Raw genomic sequence first — 22,366 nt, forward strand, 5'->3', positions numbered from 1 at the left:
CTTGGCTGCAGAAGAGGAAATCCTGTTCATCAATGGTTCTGCTCCTCTGGGTGAACCGGGGATGCTTCCTACTGGACTTGGACTTCTGTTCAGAACCAGACTGGTGCCAGGTGAGTTGAATGGTGAACTGGATTTGCAGCCACTGATGGGAAGTGTGTTCTTTTATCTTCCACGAAGTTTTCTGTAGGCTTTTCCTATTTTTTTTTCCATCAGATCTGAAATATTCAGACACAAAGAATTATCTCTGGCAGGAACCAGGAACAGTAGAGGGGATTAGGAACAACCAAACCCGACAGTCCCTCCTTTCCTCCAGCCACCCACCCAACTACCATCTCCCAAAGAAACCTTTTTTTTTGGCACTAGGAATACAACGTTTTTCTCAGGGTAAAAGCATTGACAGCACTCCTGGAATTCTTCCCCCTCTTCCCTCATAAAGAAACTGAAAAATGAAGAATAAGGTGGTTATATCTGACACATGCAGGTATTCACCTCACTCAAACACTCCGGGGTTGAGAGGAAGAAAGAAATGGAATTTTAAAGCACTGTGCACATCACTATTCACAGACAAACAGGGTCTAATTACTCAACAGGACTAGTTCCTGTTTTCCAGAAAATAAAAATTAACAAAATGGGTACAGCAACTTTTAAATCTTTGCTCCGCCTGGGACTGGTGGAATTTGCAGAAAAGAACTTTAACATTCCAATCAGTCTTCTGACCAGTTAATTAGCCCAACACAGCCACACAGAAGAAATGTAAATATTGCTGCGCATCACAAAATAGAGAAGAGAAAGCCTAGAAAGGCTGAAATTGACTTTTTTGACGAACAGGCAGGTCCCAAAAGACAGAATGCAGAAATGAACAGCAAAACACTGCTCAGAGCCTTCAACACTGCAAAAAGTGTGTCCTTTACCTCCCTTTTTTTACTTTTTCAGCCTCATAGTTTAAGACTTCTTCTCTTAAACCAGCACACTTGGCCTTTAATTCCTCGTTCATCTTTTCCAGCATGGAAACTTGCTTTTCAGCAGAGTTTGTGGAAAATGTCATTAAAGCATCCCTGTGCAGCAGCTGATGGAATAAATGGCTTTCCCTCTGGAGCTGGGCCAATGCCTCCTGTGTGGACAGAATCACAGAACCACAGAATCATTAAGGCTGGAAAAAGCCTCTAGGATCCTCGAGTCCAGCTGGGAAACCAACACCACTAAACCACGTCCCTTAAGTGGGAATATAATGTGCTCCACTCTCCCCTGAGGTGTTACACAGGACCCTTCTGCCCAGCCCTGCCCCACATGCCCAACACCAACAGGATGCCTGCCCTATTCCCCTCAGAAATACCCTCAGAAAAAAATCTTTTCAAACACTTCTTAGCATGGCCCAACACACACATGTTTTGCAGAGGCAGGGAAAGCATCAAACGTCCCCAAATTCCAAGGTTTTTTTGCAAGAGCTTTCTCCCACAAAGAGGAAGACCAAGTATGTTTAATCACACACATCGTCTTCACTTCAAGACGTATTTTGTATGGGGAAAAAAAATGCATTTGACTGCATTGTTTGCAGGAACAACACAGATCAGCTGGAAATAAAGCAGCAGAACAGGAAATACCCAGCATCGTGGAAACGATTTTTCCCCACCCTAAGAAAACTGTACCCAACTTCAGACAGCAACTCCACCTTGCCCTTCAGGACTCTGCCATCACCATTAGGCCCTTTCTGTTAGTTTTCTTTACCTTATTGTATAATTTACTCGATAATTTACTCTATAATTACTCTCTATTTACTCTATAATTTTACTTAGCAGTCCTTACCCTAATTCAAAATATTTGGCTTCACATACCTGCACCCCAGAGTTGTCAGTGGCTTCCTTTAGGCCTTTTTTTTCTTTTTTTGCTGGTGATGACACAAGAAAAGTTCACCTCCAGGGAAAACCACAGGCTTCTTCCAAGGATTTTTCCAGCAATGGAGGGCAGAGTTACAGCTCAGTAGTGTGAGCAGTTTGACTTTTCTCCTTTCTTCTTCTACAGGGTGATGATGACTGCACCGTGGTGTTTTCATCAAAGCTGTTTCTCACTGGATCTTTTGGAAGACAGTGAAATTTTAGAGGTTCTCTTCTCTTTGTCAACAATCCTTGGATCTCTCAGGTGTCTTCCTCAAAGCAATCTTTGGTTTTCTTTGAGGAGAACCCTGGGGATTCTTCAGAGGACTGCAGGATGCTCTTTTTACTGTGTTGCCAAAGTGCTTCAGGAGAGGGATCTATGGGATGATCTAAAGGTCCAGCTTGCAGGTTTACCTGGAAGGTGTTTCTCACTCTACCTTTTACAAGACAGTGGAATTTAAGAGCTTCTCTTCTTTGTAAACACTTCTGGGATCTCTCTTGGGTGAGATCCCAATCTTTGGTTTTCTTTGAGGAGAACCCTGGGGATTCTTCAGAGGACTGCAGGATGCTCTTGTTAATGTGCTGCCAAAGCGCTTCAGGAGAGGGATCTGTGGGATGATCTAAAAGCCCAGCTTGAAGGTTTACCTGGAAGCTGTTTCTCACTGTACCTTTTGGAGGATGGTTCACTTTGAGCCTCCTCCCTGGGATGCCACCCCTCTTAGGTTTGGGCTTCAAGCAGAGGGTAAGTTTGCATGGCACAAGGCAGTGGTCTGTAGGACATTCTGCACCAGGCATCGCTTGGCTAGGACGGACATCGCCAACATTTCTCGGGCCCACTAAGACACAGTCAGTGAGGTGCCAGTGCTTGGATCCAGGATGCTTCCAGGTTGTTGGAAGAGAGTTTTGGGGATGGTGAGGTTCTGCTCAGCCCAAAACTCCAGCAGGAGACGTCCATTGTCGTTACAGTTTCCAACACCATGCTTGCCCAGGACTCCTTTCCAGGCTTCATAGTTCTTTCCTACTGCGGTGTTGGAGTCACCAAGGATTATGATCTTAGCATCTGCAGGAACCTTTTGGGTGAGGCAGTGCAGCTGGCTGTAGAATTTGATTTTTTTCTGCATGGTCAGCTTGGAGGATTGGGGCACACATACTGAGGAGAACAACACGGTGCTTGTTGTGGAGTGGGAGGCGTAAGGAAATGATGAGATCCCAATCACCGGTCGGCAAATTTTCAAGTTTGGAGGCCTGGAATACCCATGAATAAAAGCATAATCCTCAGCTGTCAGCCCAGCAGTGTCTTCATGGGAAACACCAGCACTGTAATGAAGGAGAACTTTGATCAAATGAAGATTCCCACCAGCAGCAAGCAATCATGGGTGGGGTTCTGAAGGATTCAAAACATTCTATGAAATGGATCATTTGACACAGACTCTGTCATGATTTTCATTCCTGCTTGCTCTCAGAAAAAAGGTCCACAGGACCACACCCCATAACTTGTGCAAAGGAATAAAGAGAAAAAAAAGAATCTTGTTTCCCACTAATTCATTCCATTCATAGCTCTGTGCTTCTCATCCATGCCTGAGGAAAGAGAAAAGGGTGGAAATAAAGCCAGCACACTGATTTCTGGAAAAGACAATGAAGGGCCAGGCAAAATACAGACCCTTTGGGGAACAGAACTTGCCTGCACTGTTCTCCTTCCCCCCACCTCCCTGGAAAAGATATCCCAACAAGCTATCCCAAACCTCCCCCCGAGCAGGTACTACTCATCTCACTGCACATCTCTTCATACTGGGCTCCCTGGCAGCACTCACCTTCCCAAGAACTCTTTTGCAGAAAGCAGTGTTGACTGACTGCCTCCCCACCCAGGGTGCTTGAGCACAGAGTGAGCTGCACCCTGGGAGACTCTGGGAGATGATACTCAGAGGCTGGGAGCTCAACTCCACAACAGCACTGGCACTCCTGACGCAGCCACTCTCGCAACCAAGAACTTTCTGAAGTTCACAACTGGCAAGGAGGGGGAAACCAGCCTACTCCTAGAGTTTCAACAAGTTCCACTCTAACAGGTGAAATCCGGGCACTCTCACCCTACAGACCCTTCACTGCCACAGAAGCCACAGCAGGACAAATACATCAGGGCTGAAAGTGCTCTGCAGCAGTCATTCTTTCCATTGGACCAAATAGCAACTGCAACATTCTTGCAGCATTAGGGTTTCCATCACTAAGTTGGAATCAAAACCCAACACCATCAAGAGACAGAACATTGCCAGTATAAAATTCCACCCAACATTAAACAGTACTTGGCTACAAACCTTGTACCTGGCTGCAGGGAAAAGAGACTATTGATTATTAAGGAGATGAATTAGAAAGAAAAATGGCCTTCAGTTCCAAGGTCTTCTTCAGGGAGAAAGAAAAACATGTAAATGAAGCAAGTTAAAACATCAACAGTGCCAAGACTCCTGTGACACAAGAGTGCAGATGGAAAACAAAATCAGAAAAGGAACAGAAACAGACCACATGGTTTGGAACTACAAATGAACTGGAACAGCCCTGCTCATGGATTCTCTTCAGCAGTAGTAGAGAACAGGATTTCAAAATGCTTACCCATGCCTGCCTCATATGCTGCAACCCTGTTTCTTCTTCTTCTAATGCACTTCTCATGGAGTGCAGTATTGGCTTTCTGTAGTTCATTAAGACAGAGGGAGGGTTAAAGGAACCTTCCTCACAAATACGCCACCTCGGGTTTACAGATATAATGCTGACCAGATGTAGAAGAGGAAGTTTTGGAGGAAAACACACAAGAAAAAAGTCATCCCTTAAAACACTCCAAAAAGCATGTACCCACCTTTTCAGTTTGTTTTGTAGGCATCTTCTCTTTTTCACTTCCTCCAGATACAGCTTTTCATATTTTTGATTTAGAGCAATGCTCTCCCTCAGGGTCTCCTTTCACTGTCCAATTCCCTTTCAAGGTCTCCAATGCTGCAGAGCAGCAGCTTTCTCTCTGAATTCATCGTTGTCATGGGCTCTGCTCTGTTCCAGTCTGTCCTGGGAAGCTGCCTGCTCCTGAAGCAGGTAACACACTTTTACCCACCACAAAGAAAAAGGGAACTCTCCCACCCCTCAGCTGAACCTGCCCAGTGGCAAGGGCACAGATTTCCTCCCTGAGGCACCCGAGCCTCCTCACTCCCCTCAGCAACCCAGGCAGAACCCCAGAGCTACCACGGGCAAGAATTCTTCTCCCTCAGAAAGAATCCCCCCCTCTCAGCACTGTTATTCATCAAAGCTGCTAAAGAAGGAACACTGTCTCTGTAGGAGAGGGCAGAGAGAAAAGGGTTCCTCAAGGAAGGAGTCCCCCACCCTGCCACTTTGGTGGCTTCTGTTCTCAGAACTGATGGGTGATGTTTCTCACCTCTGCATGCAGCTGCTGTTTGGGCTTCTCCAGTTGTTCCTCCCCAGGATTCACACCTCTGTTCACTGAGCCTGAGTTTGGTTTTCTCCCTGCACGCCTGCCTCAGGCTCTGCCTCCAGCTTCCAAAAAAGGTCATCAAGCTGTAGACGGAGACACAAAACAAACAAACAAACAGAAAAGAAAAGGAACTCAGCAGGATGTAAGAGAAGTCAATCTGTGAAAAATTGGTAAAGGGCACCAGGACTGTATTTGTCATCTGCTGACTCAGTACCAAAATCAGAGTGAAACCAAGGGCTTCCTTTTAAAAAGGAACAGCTGTCACATCATTTCTGATAGGATTCCTCAGGTTCCCAGCCCTTCTCAGTTCTCCTGCAGCAGGTCAGACACCAAGAGGCACCAAACTGGCAGCATTTCACCCACAGGCCTACCTGGAAAAGCACTGGGACTATTCTGCTGGGAGATGCTCGTGTGCCCATGGGAAGTCAAACACACCCATACCTGCCCACCCACCTTCTGGTTTCAGCACAAACACCACGTCCCATGCTTTAGAGGAATTTTTGCACACTGTCAGCACAGTCAAGCTTCATTATGGAACTGACAAACACACCATCTATTTTTTCTCTACACTGAGAAATTTTTAAATAGTGCTTCAGAACATGGCTTTTACTGAAGGAGGAAGATGTATTCTCCACCGCAGGTGAAAGCTGCAGTTTATTTTAAAAATGTGCAGGAAATATCAGCCTTTCCTTAGGCCCCCATGGTCAACTACAACTCTGTCCTTCTCTTCCCCCCCTCCAGAAGCAGACCTTTTCTGTATCCATTGAACATCAAACCTGATATCCTGTCAGTCATTAAAAGGAGAGGAAACTGGCATGGTGGAAACTTGAAAGAGGCTCTAACAGAAGGAAGAAACTTGACAGGAGACAATGGATATATGCTTCAGCATAGGAGGTTCCATATAAATAAGAGGAGAATTTTTTTCCCTGTGAGGGTGACAGAGCACTGGCACAGGCTGCCCAGGGAGCCTGTGGAGTCTCCTTCTCTGGAGACATTCAAACCCCACCTGGATCTGTTCCCATGTGACCTCCTGCCGGTGACCCTGCTCTCGCAGGGGGTTGGACTCTATCATCTTTTGAGGTCCCTTCCAACCCTAAACTTTCTCTGATTCTATTTAAATCTGCCTCAATGTAATGACCTTCCCTGTCATTCAAAATAACTCTTCCAAGAGAAACACAAAAACTTGACAAACTTTTGCACTAACCATGAGCCCCAGCAAAGGCAGGTGACTTTTCTTTCATGCTACTCAGCAGCAATAACCACCTCAAAAGCACTTTTGGGAACTCTGCTTCTGGGTCCCCAGGACACGGGAAAGGTGGGCTGAGACAGCCACTAGTGAGCAACAAGTTCAACAACATTTTCTGCATCACCTCACTGCACCGTGCCCAGGGAAGCAATGACACCATTTACAAAAGCAAAACCTGAACTTTCTCCAGCTCAAGTCATGCCTAAGATGGGGACTGAGGGTGACCTTGGGCAAAGCCAGCTTCATACAGTTCTTCTGAGTGATGGTGGCGTTCCATATGGTGGCCTGGGCTGGGTCTCACTGCTCTCAGCCCTGACCCTCACCCATGGACACCATGTCCTGGCAGGAATGCAGATCTGCCTGTCCCCAGGGGCTGCCCTGGGGATCTGCACCCTTGGCTCATCCCCATGGCTCTCTGCTACTCTTCTTGGGGAGGGGGCGTGGGACTGCTCCTGCCCCTGGAGCTCATGGACCCTGACAGCCTTGTGGGGACTCTTCCCATCTCCCTGCCTCTACACAACAGCAGCCCTTGAGGTGCCCTTCCAGAGACTGCTTTGCACATCACCTTTTCATCTTGACCCATCAGGAGAACTGCTTTGCTATTGGGCACACAACAGGATCTACAGGCAGGACCTGCACCTCACCACCTTCTCCCCACAGCAGCTGCACTACACCTCCATCTGTCAGCCAACTTCCACAGAAAGCCAAGGGACACAATTCCTGAGAATATCTCATCAGATTTCCCACCCAGCAGGCCAGTATCTAACAATGGAAACAGATGCCCCCACTGAACCAAAGGCAAAGAGCTGATTTTGATTCCCATCTTGTTTTCCCTCTTGCTGTTCTCTCAGCCAAACCAGCCAAGAGCTGGCAGCTGCTCTGAATTTCTACTTATATTTTTCCTCCGCAGAAAAGAAGTGAAAGACTGCCCCTTGGAAACTGGGTCCTCATATTCCCTTATAATCTGTGTAATTATAGGAAATCTGTCCAACCTAAACAGCAAATTGGACAACAGATTTTCACACAACCCCAGACAGTGACAGACACCTTGGTTCTCTGTGTCAGTCTCGCACCACTGCACACGCTCTTCCAGCTCTTTTACTCTAGCCCTGGTCTCAGAAGATGATGACAGGAGGTCTTTACGTTTTTGGGACTTATCTCTCAGTTTTCTTTTCTTATCCCTGTAGGAACTCATGTAATAGTAATACATCTGATGCTCATATTGAAGCTGCTGCTCTTCCAGATCCCGACACTCTGAGGTGTTCCTCAGGACTCCAGACCCCTCTGCCCAGCCCTGCCCCAGATGCCCAACACCAACAGGATGCCTGCCCTATTCCCCACATGAATGCCATCAGAAAAAATCTTTTTCAAATACTTCCTGACGTGGCCAAAAAACAGAAGCAGGGATAACACCAAAAGTCACCAAATTTCAAAGTTTTTTGCATGAGCTTTCTCTTACAAAGGGGAAAACCAGGCACGTCTAATCACACACATCTGCCTGTTACAGACAAATCTCCCTCTTCCCTTCAATATGCATTTTGCATGGGGAAAAAGCATTTGACTGCTTTGTTTGTCTGCACAGCACAGCAGGAACAACACTGCTCAAAACTGAAGCAAACCAGCTGGAAACAAAGCAGCACTACAGCAAATATCCTGCATCTGGCAAGGATTTTTCCTCATCCTAAGAGGACTGTACCCAACTTTAGACAGTAACACAACTTTCCTCTGCAGGACTCTGCCATCACCATTAGTCACTTTCTGGTTACTTTTCTTGACCTTACTGTATAATCCAATTTACTCTATAATGCCACTTATCAGTCCAGACTCTAATGCAAAATATTTGGCTTCACATACCTGCACCCCAGAGCTGTCAGTGGCTTCCTTTAGGCCTCTGTTTTTGCTGGTGATGACGTATGGAAAGCAGATCCTGAGTGCTCACCTACAGTAAAAACAAGAGACTTTTACAACCAGCACGACTTAATGCTACTTATTTACTCCTAGAGTGCATCTTGATTAATGGTGAGAATAATCTTAACACAAAACATCACATCCCCTCAAATTTATGACCAGCTAGAGAGAAAATGATCAGAATACACATTTCATGTGCATCTGTGTTAAATCCTTTCTTTGGTGGCATTTAACTTTCTTATGTAAAAAAGAAAGTTTCTGATTATCAGTATGGCCACACATAATTCACTCCAGTGTCTTCAAGGTGCAGGATCTCTCTCTCTCTCAGATAAACTGTGGTCCATGCAGTAACGAGCAAGATGCTTCCAGCAATGCAAAGGGGGCCTCCTCCTCCTCCTCCTGCTCTGAGGCCTGAGGCTCCTCCACTGTTTCAGTAAAGATAGGTGTACAATATTTCTTCTGTCACTTGGTCAGTGTTCATTCAGGTCACACACAGCAACGTGCATGCAGCTTGCTGACACAAAACACTTGGTTCAGAGGGAGAACACAGCACAAAAAGCAAGAAGGGCACTTCCTTGATACACAGCACTGTTTGCAACACAAAGCCACAATTTCAGTTCTCAAAGAAAGAACGAAAAAGAACAGGAATCCCATCAGGATTCACAAGTGAGGGAAAAAATTCGGCATCAGAAGTCAACACAATATTTGGTCATTTACTGTGCATTCATAGAGGAAGAATTTCAATCAGTATTAAACAAATCATTCCTCTCACCAGTCTTGTTCTCTGAAGTCCCTGTCAAAATACCAGGACTTTCATTTAAAATGTACTTGGTGACACATGCAGCAATTGCAGCCCACAATTCTTTATTGAATTCTTCATTCTCCTGATTCTCTTCCATTTCTTCCTCTTCAGGTGACTCTTCCTAAAAGAGATCAAACCAAACAGCTGGAAAGAGCTGAAACAAGGACCCGCTTTGCCACCCACTGCCAGCTTGAAAAAGACTTTTCCTGCCTAAGACAGAAGGGAAACTTGGCTGAGCTTGCTTTTACAAGGCCTTCAGCTTTTCCATGGAAATCTGCAGCAGCAGAAAGAAATGTCTCCTGTCCTCAGTCTCAGCCCTGCTTCTGCACAGCCCCCAAGGAGCACTCCCTCACGCCAGCCCAGCTTCATTTCAGTTACAGCAAGCTCTCAGGTGCTCCTGGATCTCCCTCCTACCCTCCCCAGCCCCACCATGGCAACCTCCCTGTCCTTCACACAAAGTACCTGAGAACCACACAGAGATGTCCATTGACCTTCCTCAGCTTTCTCCTTCTGGAGAGCTTCCAGGTCTGCCTGGAGACCTACACACCAGGGAAGAAGGGAGAGATGCAGTGGTTTTAGTTCACTCTGCTACGCCCCTGTTCTTTTTTTGAGGTTTTCGTTATTCACCAGGGACGTCCATTTCTAGAATAATCACATTGTCTTCAACCACATATGAATAGTAAATTAGAATGGATGTGAATAAAAGGAGTTATTTATTTATCTTGCAATTGGCACCTTGCCAGACTTACTCACAGGAGAGGAGTCACTGGGAATGTCTGGAAAATGAGCCAGCTAAGGGAGGACCAGGAGGGAGGAAGGACTGGCCAGGGACAGAGGCTTAGGAGGTGATTAATACCTTTATTTGAACTATATGGCTTTTTTATTTCTCAAATGAAAAAGTCCTTTGTTTTCAAAATTTACTTCTCTCACTTTCTAGAGTAAGAAAATAAATAAATAAAAAAAAACCTACTTGGAAAGTCTACTTGCAGAGCAGGACATCATGCAACCTTTTCCTTACCAGCTTTCCCGTACTTCAGGAAAATGTTCCATAACTCCAACAAGTTTGGCTTCTGCTCCTTCTTGACCTAAAGATTTATTTTAGAAAAAATGTTTAATTTCTAAACGCCCTAGTAGTCACAACAATAAACATTGTTTTCACATCAAATATTGAACAGGAAATATAATCAGGTTGTCTTTTTCATAGTGCTTAGGTGCTGCATTTATCTTACACTTCCAACTACACAAACACTCCTCACACACCCAACTCAGTGAGTATTCCACCCCAAAAGACTCTGCAGGCACCCTTCTGCAAAGTGCTTCCAAAACTATCTTTACATGCAGAACAGTTTCACTCATCTGATTTTTATCTTTCTATTACTTAGTAAAATTCAGCTCTCACAGTTTCAGAATGCTTACTTGCAAAGGTGCAGAATGCAAGGCACTGTTAGCATCACCAGACCTGATGCATAAATCAGCCCCTGCAAGTACACTTACCCCAGTATCCCTAAATTTCAGTATCACAGCAGAAAAATGCATCATTTCTATTTAAATCAATGCAAGAAAATGAGATCATGTCAAAACTAAAGATGCTGGCTGGCATCTCCAGCATTAGTGAGTGGGTTGAACTACCACACTCAAGTTCCCCATCACTACAGAATCCCAGCATCAGCAACAGATGCTGATCCAAATGAGCAAGAAATAAAATAATGTGAGTGTGTACCTATGACTTTGGCCTCAAACCACAAATCTACTGCTTGCTCTGCCACAGCTACAGGTCTTTTTGCAAAATCTGACAGCAGGCCAGAGAAGGCTGGAAGCCAGAGATGGCTTCTAAGAAGAAAACAATGCTGGCTGAACTGTAGTTTCTTTCAATCCCAGAGAAAACTTGCCTTCAAGAGATTTATTTTTCGAGGACATTTTCCTGTAACTGCACCATACCTTAGGGCTAAAACAGATGGATTCTTCAGAATCACTCCAGGTATCATCATCCCCCTCCTCCTCAGAACTCCTTCAAAAACAAAGCAAAATGAGTGCTATGTCTCTTAAATCACCTCTCAAGCAAGTGGGAGGGGTTTGTAAAGTCTCACCTTATTGAGCCTCCTTCACAAAGGTCATCTGTGGCTGTTCAAAGATTCAATGACATGCTGACATTAGATTTGGCAAGCTAACAATTAAACAGTACACACAAACATTTAACATGGACAACTCTACAGCTCATACAGAATGAAACTGGCCACAACTGGACCCAAATGGGTGTGGTGACTGCTGCAAGAGTCACACCTGAGGGTCGGCGTACAGATGCACCCCTGTGCCTCCTGGAACACTCTGTGTGGCACCTGTGGGTGCAGCTCCCTGTGTTGTTATATTATTTAGAGTACAAATCACTATCCACCTTCTCTACCCATCCTGCTCAGTAACACCTGATATTTCAAGCCAACAAATGCTGGGGTTCTCTTATTAAGACAGGTACCCAACACCCAATTCCCTGGTGACAGGGCTGTAACATTTGCCTCAGAGCAGCAGGGAGTGCTGCTTCTCTTGATTTGACCACAAGCACATGGAATGGATGTGGCACAAGGACTCCTCCCCAAAACATACACTTCAGAGGACCTCAGAAGGTCTCTCAGGATGACCCCAGCTTACCCTCTAGCCCTCTGTTGCTGCAGCACAGCAAAGGGACTCTCATGATGTGCTTTGCAGTGCCAGCCAGACTGCACTGTTAATGCCAAGAAATGCTCCCTGAACACTCTCTGCTGTCCATTTGCCACACAGTGCAGATATAACACACTTAAAAAGCTAAAAGAAGAACAGGTCCCAATCTAGAGTTATCTTCATTTATATTCAAAAATTAATTCTGTAGGACACAACCCTGTCAGTAGACATGGAGCACACAAATCACAACTGCCCTTACAGCCTGACAAGGCCAAAAAGTAACAAATCAGCGCACATTCACAAAGCTTCTTGTGCTGCTCCTCCTGATGCCTGCACTGAAGTCACCAGGGAGCACAGTCAGTCCTGACAATACAAACCACCTCAAGAAAAGGCCACATCATTGTCCTCTTGAGCTCCTCCGTAGTTAAGGATCCTACCTCCTCTGTCCACAGCAGGTGCACCCCACATAAATGGAGCAGCTCCTGCATCCTCAGGAGTGATGACTATGCTGGTATCTTCTGTATCACATGCAGGAGCTTCTCCTCTGTTCTCCTGGTCTGTTTTTGCTTCCAGCTCTCCTGCAGCTCTTGCCCGCTCAGGAATTCGAAGTATGTTGAGTATGTTGTCACCTTGAGCATCCCCTGCAGGAGCTTCTGATGTGTCCTCCAATTTTGCCAGATATTGACTCAGACTGCACAGAGAAAGAAATAGAGTTGGTAGAAAGAACCACATCCTGGCATACACCATCCAGCACAACAGTTAACACCAACTTATTATCCACCCTACACATATTCATACAAATTCTCAGCATTCTCCTCAGTATTTGTTAAGGGTAATTCACACAGAACTCACTGCAGGGCTCTTACCCTAGAGATGCACATTGACACCTTCCAAGTTCCAAGCTCCTGCTTGGAACATTTTTTCAGTCTGCCTTTTAGGCACACATAACCACCTGAGAGAAGGAACCCCCACACCTACAAAGCTGTGCATCAGAGCAACGAAGGGCTCTCAGTCAGATCTCCTCTGAAACAAAAGGCTGGTGGTTCCTGGGCACTGCAGTGCAAGTCAGCAAGGACAATGGTGCTGGGCTGGGCAGAGGCTTTACACGCATGTCAGCTTGCCAAGTTCCTCCTCTGGCTACAGACACTTTGGAGAGTTCCTGCTGGGCAGACCTCAGCTCAGCAACAACACTTGAAAGATTCTCTAACAAACAATCCTGGAGAGACATTTCCCTCAGCCTCCAAATTAACACTAGACACGGTGTCTCAGTCCTAACCAAACACCAGGTGACAGAATTGCTCTGGTACCCCCCTCCACCCTCCCAAGGGAAGATAAAAGGGGAATAGGGAAGAGAGACTTGAAGGTGTGAAAATAAGACCCAAACAGCTTTGCTCAAAGAGGAAGAGACAGGAACACGTGGGATGAGGAACAAATATCTGCAAGTCTATACATAAGCCCATCTCCATGGTCACAGCTATAAGTGTCCCAGAGCCCCTTGCAGCAGGGCCGACTCAGGAGAGGGGTCCCCAGCTGCCCCAGGCACCTGATGGATTCGGATCTTGCCGAGCACAGGCGAGCTGATGACAAAACAGGAGCCTCTGCCCAAGAGCTCCCAGTGCAGCCCAGCAGCAGGGAAGAAGGGAGCAGGCGGGGACCAGGCTGCCCATCCTCTGGGCTTTCAGAGAGGCTGGCAGGAGATGGGAGGGAATCCTGAGCCCTGCCTCTTCCACCCCTCATGGGTCCCTCAGGGTGCTACAGACCCACTCTCTTGGGCACAGCAACCACACTCATTAGAAGACATCACTGAGCACACCTTCAACACAGCTCTAAACACACCATTAAACCTTGGTGCTGCCACCAACAACATTCCAAAGCCACACTGAGAACTGACCACTTCTTCTGATCAGAAAGTTCAAAGTTTACCTCCAATACCCATGAAGACCAGCATAATCCTCAGCTGTGTTCCCATCAGTGTCTTCATGGGAAATATTGGCACCGTAAGAAAGGAGAACTTGGACCAAATTCAGCTGCCCAACAGAAGCAGCAATCATGAGTGGGGTTCTGAAAGATGCAAAACATCCTATGAAATGGATCATTTGACACAGACACAGAAGCATTCGTTTCATTCCTGCTTGCTCTCAGAAAAAGTCTTTTCCCCATTACATTCCAATGAACAAAAGAAAAAGCAGGTTCCATTAGAAGCAACAGTAACATGGGAGAGGGAGTCAAAACAGCTGCGTGGTCAGACAGAGCTGCCACATGCACAACACTTCAGTGCACACAAGGCTGCTGTGCAGGAGGTGGTTTCTCAAACTGAGGCACTGCTGCCAGGCTCATGACACATCTCCTGCCAGACAATGCCCCCTGGACATCCCCAATGCAGAAAGCAGCCCCTGAGGTACCACAGCAGCCAAGCACACACTGCTTTCACACAGAAGTCTCACAGAAACAGCTCCTTCCGAGTGCCCCCTGCTTTTGGTCAGAGCACATTCCCATGCTTCTCAGCAATCCAACAGAAAGAATACCAATGGGACACATCTGGATAAACCCCTTACCTTTGATGCTGGTCTCGAGCATGCACGTCAACTCCTGCTTTCAGGAGAATTTCTACTATCTCTTCCTGATGTTCAGAGATAGCAAGAGCTAGTGGGGTAAAGCCCTCCTGAAAAGTCAGAGAAATACATCATGCTAATAATCAAAGTAAAAAAAAATCTGTACAAGGAATACTGACGTCACTTTCGGAAAGGACTTGCTGAAGAAATAGAAACATTTACCTTATTCTTGGCACGATGATCGACATAATGCCTGAGTAACAGCCTCACGAGGTTTTTATTATGAGCCTGGATGGCCAGATGGAGGGCAGTGTGGCCATCGGTGTCGGTGAGATTTGGGTCGGCACCGTGCTCTAGCAGAAAAGCCACACAGTCTTCTTGATGAAACTGTACTGCCTGGGAACAACACACAAAAAAAGGGAAGACTTCCAAAATTCACATTTCATTCCATCACAGCTCGCCCAGCTTCTGACCACTGGCAAAGAAGAGCACCTGCAAAGATGACCTGACAGCTGCCTGTCCCACTCCAAATCCAACAGGCGTGTTTCCGCACAGCTCTGCGCACAGAGTCCTGCCAGACACCTCTCCTTTCATGCACACTCAATAAGCCCCTCTGCCAAGAGCAGAACTTCTCTCACTCACCATCATCAGGGGTGTTCTCCCAAAATTGTCAGCAGCATCCAACTGGCAGCGGTGCCTTACTAGAAATGTGACGACCTCTGTGTGGCCGTTTGCAGACGCCAGGTGGAGAGGTGTCCTGAGAATTAAACACGGGAGCTTAACACTGACAGACAAGGAAAGAACCAAAGCTGTGGCACCACCCAGCCCGGGGGACCCTGCTGCTGCTGCTGCTGCTGCTGCTGCTGCTGCTGCTGCTGCAACCCCGCACACATCACCCACAGGGCAGGAGAGACCTGGGGAGGCCTCAGCAGCTGCAAGAGAACCCTGCAGGGAGAGCAGGGCCAAGCAGCAGCCCAGCACCTCCAGGAGCACTGGCGCCCACCCAGCAGCTCCCAGCACTGGAAAGCTCTCGAGTTCCCCCTCCCAGCAGACAGGGTACATCTTGCTTTGCAAGCAATCAGCTCCAAGGGGATCCCACACAAACCCTGCAGGGGGGATGCTCCCGCACGCCACCCGAGGTGTCCCAGCAGCGGCCACAGCCCCTCACCGATTCTCCCTGTCGCGGCGATCGATGCCCCAAATCTCGATCCACCGGCGCCAGCGCCTCAGCCAGGCCAGGTGGCCGCGGGCAGCCGCGCGGTGCAGTCTGCCCAGACCTTGCTGCTGAGGCTCAGGGGCGCCGGTGCCGGCAGCGGCAGCACCGCAGGGCTGCCCAGGAGCGCTGCCAGAGCGGGACACCCGACGCTTCCTGCTGAATTTCTGCCCCATCTCAGGAGCTCTGGGGGCTGTGGCACGGGCACAGCCCTGAGGGAACAGCGGGAGGCAGCCGGCGGAGCCGGAAGGGTGGGGGTTAATGACAGGGGAAGGGCAAAGGCAGGGACAGGGCAGGGAAGAGAGAGACGGGGACGAGGTGGATGACAGGGGAAAGGCAGGGACGAGGAGGGAGAAAGGAGCAAACCAACGGCAAGGACCAGGAGCAGCCGGAGAGGCAGAGACCAGCACAGCTCAGCACAGGAGCCACAACGGCAGAGTCGCCCCTAACGGCAGTTGCCAGGGGCAACCGTGGGCGGGGCCGAACCACCTGCGGGGGAGGGGGGGGAGGGAAGGGACTGAACCAATTCACGGGGGGGGGGGGGGGGGGGGAGGGGGCTGAAGGAAAGGAAAAGGCTCCTTTAATCCTTAAACCTTGCATTGGTTTAAGCCTCAGCATTCACTCATTGCCACTAACTACAGGTGACAATGGTCCCTGAAGTATCTGAGAGAAGCTGAGCTCTCCCCCACCTCTATGAGTCATACAAAGAACTGGTAAGTTCTGCTCCTGGAGAGGCTTTTTCATAACCAATTCAAAGGAGTAGCTAGAGAGGGTAAAATAACCCTTCTTGTGTAGCCAACTTCTTGTCTCTCACTTGTCATCTTGTCCTGGTTTGGGCCAGGATAAAGGTGATTTTCTGTTTTACACTTTTGCTTTCAGCTAAGTCTCTTCTAAGTAGTTGCACTTGCTGAAATTAACAGCAAGTTAATTAAATTAATGGCAAACTAGCTTCCTCTGACTGCACAGAGCTCACTGCAAAAGTTCCGCTGCCATTGCACAAGTACAGGGTGTTTCCCTAGACAAGTCTAACCCATAACTAGAGGGAAATGGATTATCTAGAATTCTCCTGGCAGAGTTAACACAAATGTTAACTGTCACCATGTTACATGTGTCACACCCAGCTACACAGAAAATCATCTCAAAGTTCCCTGCTGCAAACACATCCTCTGCAGGCCCCAGCACCAGCCTGACCTTCCACAGGCAGCCCAGCTTTTGAACAGCCAGCCTGAAATGACCCACTAATGGTTGTAATTAGCCACCAACCACACCCCCCCCACAGCACTGACTTTTCCAATCATTTGTTTTGGCCTTATTCAATGTAGCCTTGTGTAAGGAGATGTAAACTCTCCCCTTTCAGCTTTTTACAGAGAGACTTTTCTCACAAACAGTTTATGTAAAAGCCATCATGTTACCTGGGGTAAGCACTTGTTGGACTGGAGCACCAGGAGAAACCTCTGCTAACAGGCTGGGCAGGTATGTTCCTCAGACTCTAGTAATGCTCTTCTAATACCTGTGTGGAATTAGAATCATCAAAATGGTTTTTAAAGAAAGGAGGGAAATTCTGGAGTTCTAATCACTCCGAAAAATACACATATGGTTAAAGGGGGAGTAAGATCTTGGGTGGAGAGCATGAGGATAAAAATGTTCAATAGTGTAAAAAAAAATTTCTAGTATGTACCAAATAACCACACAGTCTTGGTATTTCACTGTTGTAACATCTGAAGGTGGGGTTAGGCTGTGCCTTGACCTTTTATCTAGTCTTCTTTCCACCGTCCACTAGAGTGGAATTCACCAACCTCAAGGTTAGGGAATAAAACAGTGATCAGGAAAACGTTCTGAGTTCTGAAGGATTAAATATTTAACTATTTAAATATTCAAATAGTGGTGTTTTGTTTTGGTTTTTTTCCAGTCAGCAGTAAATCACCAGAGCAGTCTTATAGAAGAGAAAGGGCTGTGGACAAGATAGTTTGATATCTAAGACTGTCAGCACCTGCACAATTACACACTCTGCTCATACTCCTCCTTCTGTGTGTAAAGGGCATTTAACCAGACACAGAAAAGGGAAAAGAGCTTTCTGCTTATTTTCCCCTTTCTATAAGAAGCATCCTTCAGGACAGACTTCAGGATGAAAGAGAACTGGAAACAAAGCAGCTTTGTTTTCTTGTGTTTCTGCTCTCAGAAGATGAGATGTGATTGTTTTGAACTAACAAACATGCAAGGAACACTTACATTCCTCACAATAACTGTTCCCACAGCAGGGAATAAAAGCTGCATCAGTCAGTAGGGCTTTGCAAATAGGACACAAGAACTCATCACGTATGGGATCACCAGAGGAAGAGGAGGATGAGGAGGATGGCTCTTTGGAGAGCAGACTGCAGGACATGAAGAAGCAATAGTGGAGGGGCTGGGACATCTAAAAAGCTATTAGACAAACTTTTCTGTCAGAAATCATAGAATCATAGATTTGGCTGGGTTGGAAGGGACCTCAGAGATCATCATGTCCAACCCTTGATGATAGAAATGAGGGACTTTTTTTTTTGCAGCAAAAAAAGCAAAACAATTACCAAATGGGCCACTGAGACGTTTCACTTCACTGCTTGGTAGGAGCTGGAAATACATCAAGAGTAAATTCATTGAAGTGCTTTTTTTTGTTGGTGGTGGTTTTCACAGCTAAATCAGACAGAGAAATGCACTCAACAGGCAGCTGAAAGAAACTAGACCCCCAAGTTACCTACAAATAGGACTGCGTGGGGATACCAGATTTGGAATAAACTAGGTTTGATATTAAACAATGTCTTTCTTCCAGTAACAAAAGTGAGAATTTTGGTCCCTTGTAACAGGCACTGGGGCCAGAAAGTGAGCACCTTATCCTACTGCAGATTTTCCTCTCAGAATTACAGGATGTTGGGACACCTGAAACACCCCAGGCGTGCGTGGCAAAGCTACTGGCTGCCTTTTCCTTGTGAAAATAGCGACAGAGGAGGGAAAAAATAGTCCAGCACACTCCACCTCCAACCACCAACCAACCACCACAGGTATTCTTACCTCTAAAACTCCTGCTCCACAATGACAGGCAGCAACCCCGCTTCTTCCCGCGACACTCCACTCCTCCTCAGAGCCAGGGACTGCAGGAAGGCTCAGCCAGGGCTGATCTCCTCCCCCCTGGGAACAGCTCCCTGAGCTGACACACAACCCCATCTCCATGCTGGCAGGAATGGGTGCCTGAGGGCTCCCTGTGGCAGGGCCGACTCAAGAGGGAGCTCCACGGCTCTTCCCAGCACCAGATGGATGTGGATTCTGAGGAGCAGGTGGCAGCTGGTGGGAAAGGAGCAGAGGGGAACAGCAGCCCAGCAAGGAGCAGGAGGAAAGGGGGATGGGCTGCTGGGCTGCCTGACTTTCTATAGGGTGTGGGCAGGAGATGGGAGGGAATAGTGACCCCTCTCAGATCCCTCAGGGTCTCAGACCCTCCTTCTTTACTTCTCCAACTCAAACTTTAGCTCTTCCACTCCAACTATGTCACTTTTTTCCAGTCAGTGGGAACCTCACCAGACCACCATCACCTCTCCAATAGGACAGACAGAGGCTCAGCAACTGCGTCTGCCAGCTCCTCAGGACCCGTGCGTGGGCCCTGTGAGGTGCCATAAACTTGTGGACCTGCAGGTTCTTTAGATGATCACAGACCTCTTCTTCTCCCCCCGTGGGGGCTCCTTGGTTGTCCCAGGCCCTGCTTTAGATTCGATTCTACCTGGGATGGATGTGGCTCTCCTGCCGTGCTCCCCAGCTGCTCCAGCCACCTCTCTACTCCTCCCAGGGTACCTGCCCTTGCATCCCCCCTCTGCATGCTTCCTCCTTCAGTTTGAGGGCTTTTGGGAGCTGCTGGCTCATCCCCGCTGCCCTCCCGGAGTTTTTCCCCGGCTGCGGGCTGGGGAGTGGGGGGAAGCGGCAGCTGCCAGCATGGCCCGGGAACCAAGATGGCCGCCAGGCAGCCCCCTGCATGCCCCGGGACTACAGCTCCCAGCATGCCCCGGGGCGCTCCTCCTCTCCTGCTGCCTGAGCCCGCCCGGCCCCGGGGCTGCCCCGGCCCCGGCCCAGCTGGGAGGGGGAGCAGGAGGAAGGGGATCTGGGCAGGGAGAGAAGGCAGGAAAAAGAGTGGTGAGGAGCGGGAAAGAGATGGAGGGGAAGGGGGCAAAGAGGGGGGGGGAGGGAGAGAGAGGAGAAGGGCGGAAAGGAGGAGAGAGGGGGGATGGAGAGAGAGCGGGCGAGGGGCCTGAGAGAGGCAGAAAAGGCCCCAGGAGAGGGGAGTGACAGAGGGGTGGGAGAGGGAGCAGGAGAGAGGGGAAAGGGCGAGGGGAGAGGAAGGGAGAGGGGAGGGAGAGGCAGGAAAGGGGAGAGGCTGCAGGAGAGAGAGGGACAATAAGGCCAGGAGAGGAGAGGGAGAGAAAGATGTGGAGACAGAGAGAGAGAGAGAGAGAGAAACAGCAATGGCTCTGAGAAGAGGCAGGGAGGAATTGGGAAGTGCTGAGAGGGAGACAGCCAGTGAAAGCCCAAACTTATGATGGGCAAACGAGAGAGAGGGAGGGATGAAGAGCTGGGCAGAGCCCCAGAAGAGCAGTGATGAGCATCTGGGCCAGGCCCCAGCACCCTGGGCTTTCTTTTCAAAGATGAAAGCTTGTTTTCATTTTTAGGGTTTGATTAGGGACTCTTGGTTTGTTTACCTGGTTTCTTCAGGTTGTTTTTTTGTTGTTGTTGTGCTGGATTGTGTTGTGTTTTCTGTCTTGAAACCATCATTTCTGGTCTGACACCTCTACAGTAGGGAGGGCAGTGTGACTGATAGTATGGTCTTGTATATTTCTAGGGAGTCAGTGGAAATTTGTGGTTGGAGCCATCTGCGTCGCTTACCTTTGATTTCTTGAGTGTAAATCATGCAATGTTTTTGCTGAGGTGCAAAAATGAAATGGGAGAGCAGCTCTTCCTCTCTCTCTCTCTCACGCACACACACACACACACACACACACACACCTTCCCCCAGCTGAAGATGAACAGATCAAATCTCTGGGGCTGTGTTCTTTTATTAGACGTGTGTCAGATACCCAGCCCCAGGGGACTTGTGTGCAGAGAATGGCTGCATGGGCCTGGGGCTTGTCCATCATCACCTGGAAGGGAAAAAGGAAAAACCAGGTGATCACTGGGGACTTGTTCCCAAGAATGTTTCTTTCTATATCCTCTTGCACCAAGAGACACTCAGACACCCTGAGCCATCCCCTCCCTTCACTGGCCCTGTGACCACCAAGCCCACTGCATCTCCCCCAGGCTGTTCTTCCATGGCTGGTTGCTGACAGGAGGGGACATGGGGAGGTGGCAGCCTGGGAGTGACAGGGGGGACATGGGATGGTGAGGGTCTGGGAGAGTGAAAGGACATTGGGCAGTGATGGGCCCAGGGCTGCTGAGGGAGCCATGGCAGAGCCAGGGGGCTGCTGGGGGTCGGCACTGGGTAGTGAAGGCCTGGGGTGTGATGGGACACCGGGCAGTGACAGGCTGGGGGACAGCAGGGACAGCAGCATCTTGGAGAAGAAAAGGTGGGGTTAGGGTCTGAATTTTGTCTTCAACATGTTTTACTCTGTGCATCAGAAAACTAGTTTATACTCTGCTTTCACTACTTAAGGTTGGACACAAGTGCTTTATTTGGAGTTCTGATCACCTTTTTTGTTCTTCTAGAAGCCAGTCAGAGCCAGTGAGTGGAACATGAGGAAGGCAAAGGGAGCCTGTGAGTGGAACATCAAAAGCTGTATGTAAAATCACAGTCTTTTACACTTTCTATTGCAGCCTGCGTTTACATCCAAACAATGTACCCTTGTATTAATTTCCCAAACATTAACTTAAAGTATTTTCCAGTAAAACACAGTCTTTGTTGTAAATACAACGTATTTGATTCAGCATAGCAAAACTGTGTAATGCACAGGTTTTTTTGGTTTATTTTTTTTCCTAATTTTTGAAAATGTTACCAAAACCCACTGAGAATCTGTTACTGTTATACTTGGTACTGTTTCTTACTTTTGACTCAAACCAACATATCCCAGACATTTTGAGGACATCTCTATACAGCCAAACAATTCCTTTGTGTGTCTGTAAATGCCTGGGCATTTCTTCCTGAAACTGTATAACTGAGGTGAAATTGTTTGGGCCCCTCTGAGTACATAAATGTCTTCAATAGATTGCTATCAGTTAAAGAATTGTTTCTCCCCAAGTTGGTATTCTGCAGTTCTGCATTTGATCTTTGGGCTTTGTCTGATGAAGCAGTTCAGTTGAATAGTTTGTCTGCACGTGAAAATGCCAACAGCCCAGTGTACACATTTAGCACAAGATTGGACCCCAGTGCCTTTGTGGATAAAAGCTCTGTCATTTTTCTTCCCTTCTGCCTGCAGGACATGTTTGGATCTGGGTGACTTCAGGTTTGGATGCTGCTTCCATTTCCCAAAGGTTCAGCCTTTCTTCAGGATACCACCACTTGGAACTGACACTGGGAAAAGGGGCAGCATTTTTCTACAGCTTTGCAAACTCTGTCCTGCTGCTGCTAAAATAGAAATAAGGAACACAAGGAAATACCTGACTGGTGATGCTCTAGATGTTGATTCCTCCACCTGGGGTGGAATATGATGTGT

General features: G+C 47.8%; 2 protein-coding genes and 1 long non-coding RNA gene across 9 annotated transcripts in view; 1 reads left to right on the forward strand and 2 right to left on the reverse strand.

The window, feature by feature from the left end:
• The window catches only part of LOC139805599 (ankyrin repeat domain-containing protein 18A-like), a 52,917-nt gene that overhangs the window by 13,487 nt on the left and 17,064 nt on the right, over nucleotides 1-22,366 (forward strand). The window lies entirely within an intron of this gene.
• LOC139805602 (ankyrin repeat domain-containing protein 7-like) lies at nucleotides 790-16,205 on the reverse strand. Of its 3 annotated transcripts, none has more exons than XM_071764151.1 (13): nucleotides 15,663-16,196; nucleotides 15,137-15,251; nucleotides 14,717-14,890; nucleotides 14,498-14,604; nucleotides 13,866-14,003; nucleotides 12,380-12,633; nucleotides 11,378-11,411; nucleotides 11,229-11,298; nucleotides 10,309-10,375; nucleotides 9,753-9,829; nucleotides 9,261-9,411; nucleotides 8,435-8,519; nucleotides 1,012-1,111 (listed from the first exon to the last, which is right to left on the reverse strand). In XM_071764151.1, the coding sequence occupies exons 1-12, from the start codon at nucleotides 15,881-15,883 to the stop codon at nucleotides 8,464-8,466; spliced, it is 1,464 nt and encodes a 487-aa protein (XP_071620252.1). In that variant the 5' UTR covers nucleotides 15,884-16,196; the 3' UTR covers nucleotides 1,012-1,111; nucleotides 8,435-8,463. The 3 variants fall into 3 exon arrangements, with proteins under 3 accessions (XP_071620254.1, XP_071620252.1, XP_071620253.1); XM_071764152.1 differs by lacking the exon at nucleotides 1,012-1,111 and adding an exon at nucleotides 7,709-7,832; XM_071764153.1 differs by lacking the exons at nucleotides 8,435-8,519; nucleotides 9,261-9,411; nucleotides 9,753-9,829; nucleotides 10,309-10,375 and having other exon boundaries at nucleotides 790-1,111; nucleotides 15,663-16,205.
• Nucleotides 2,389-5,318, reverse strand: LOC139805608 (uncharacterized). The gene is made up of 3 exons (XR_011729905.1): nucleotides 5,278-5,318; nucleotides 4,714-4,931; nucleotides 2,389-3,188 (listed from the first exon to the last, which is right to left on the reverse strand). It is a non-coding gene; the product is annotated as an uncharacterized lncRNA (long non-coding RNA).

Source organism: Heliangelus exortis, chromosome 20 (genome assembly GCF_036169615.1).
Source record: "Heliangelus exortis chromosome 20, bHelExo1.hap1, whole genome shotgun sequence".
Taxonomy (NCBI): domain Eukaryota; kingdom Metazoa; phylum Chordata; class Aves; order Apodiformes; family Trochilidae; genus Heliangelus; species Heliangelus exortis.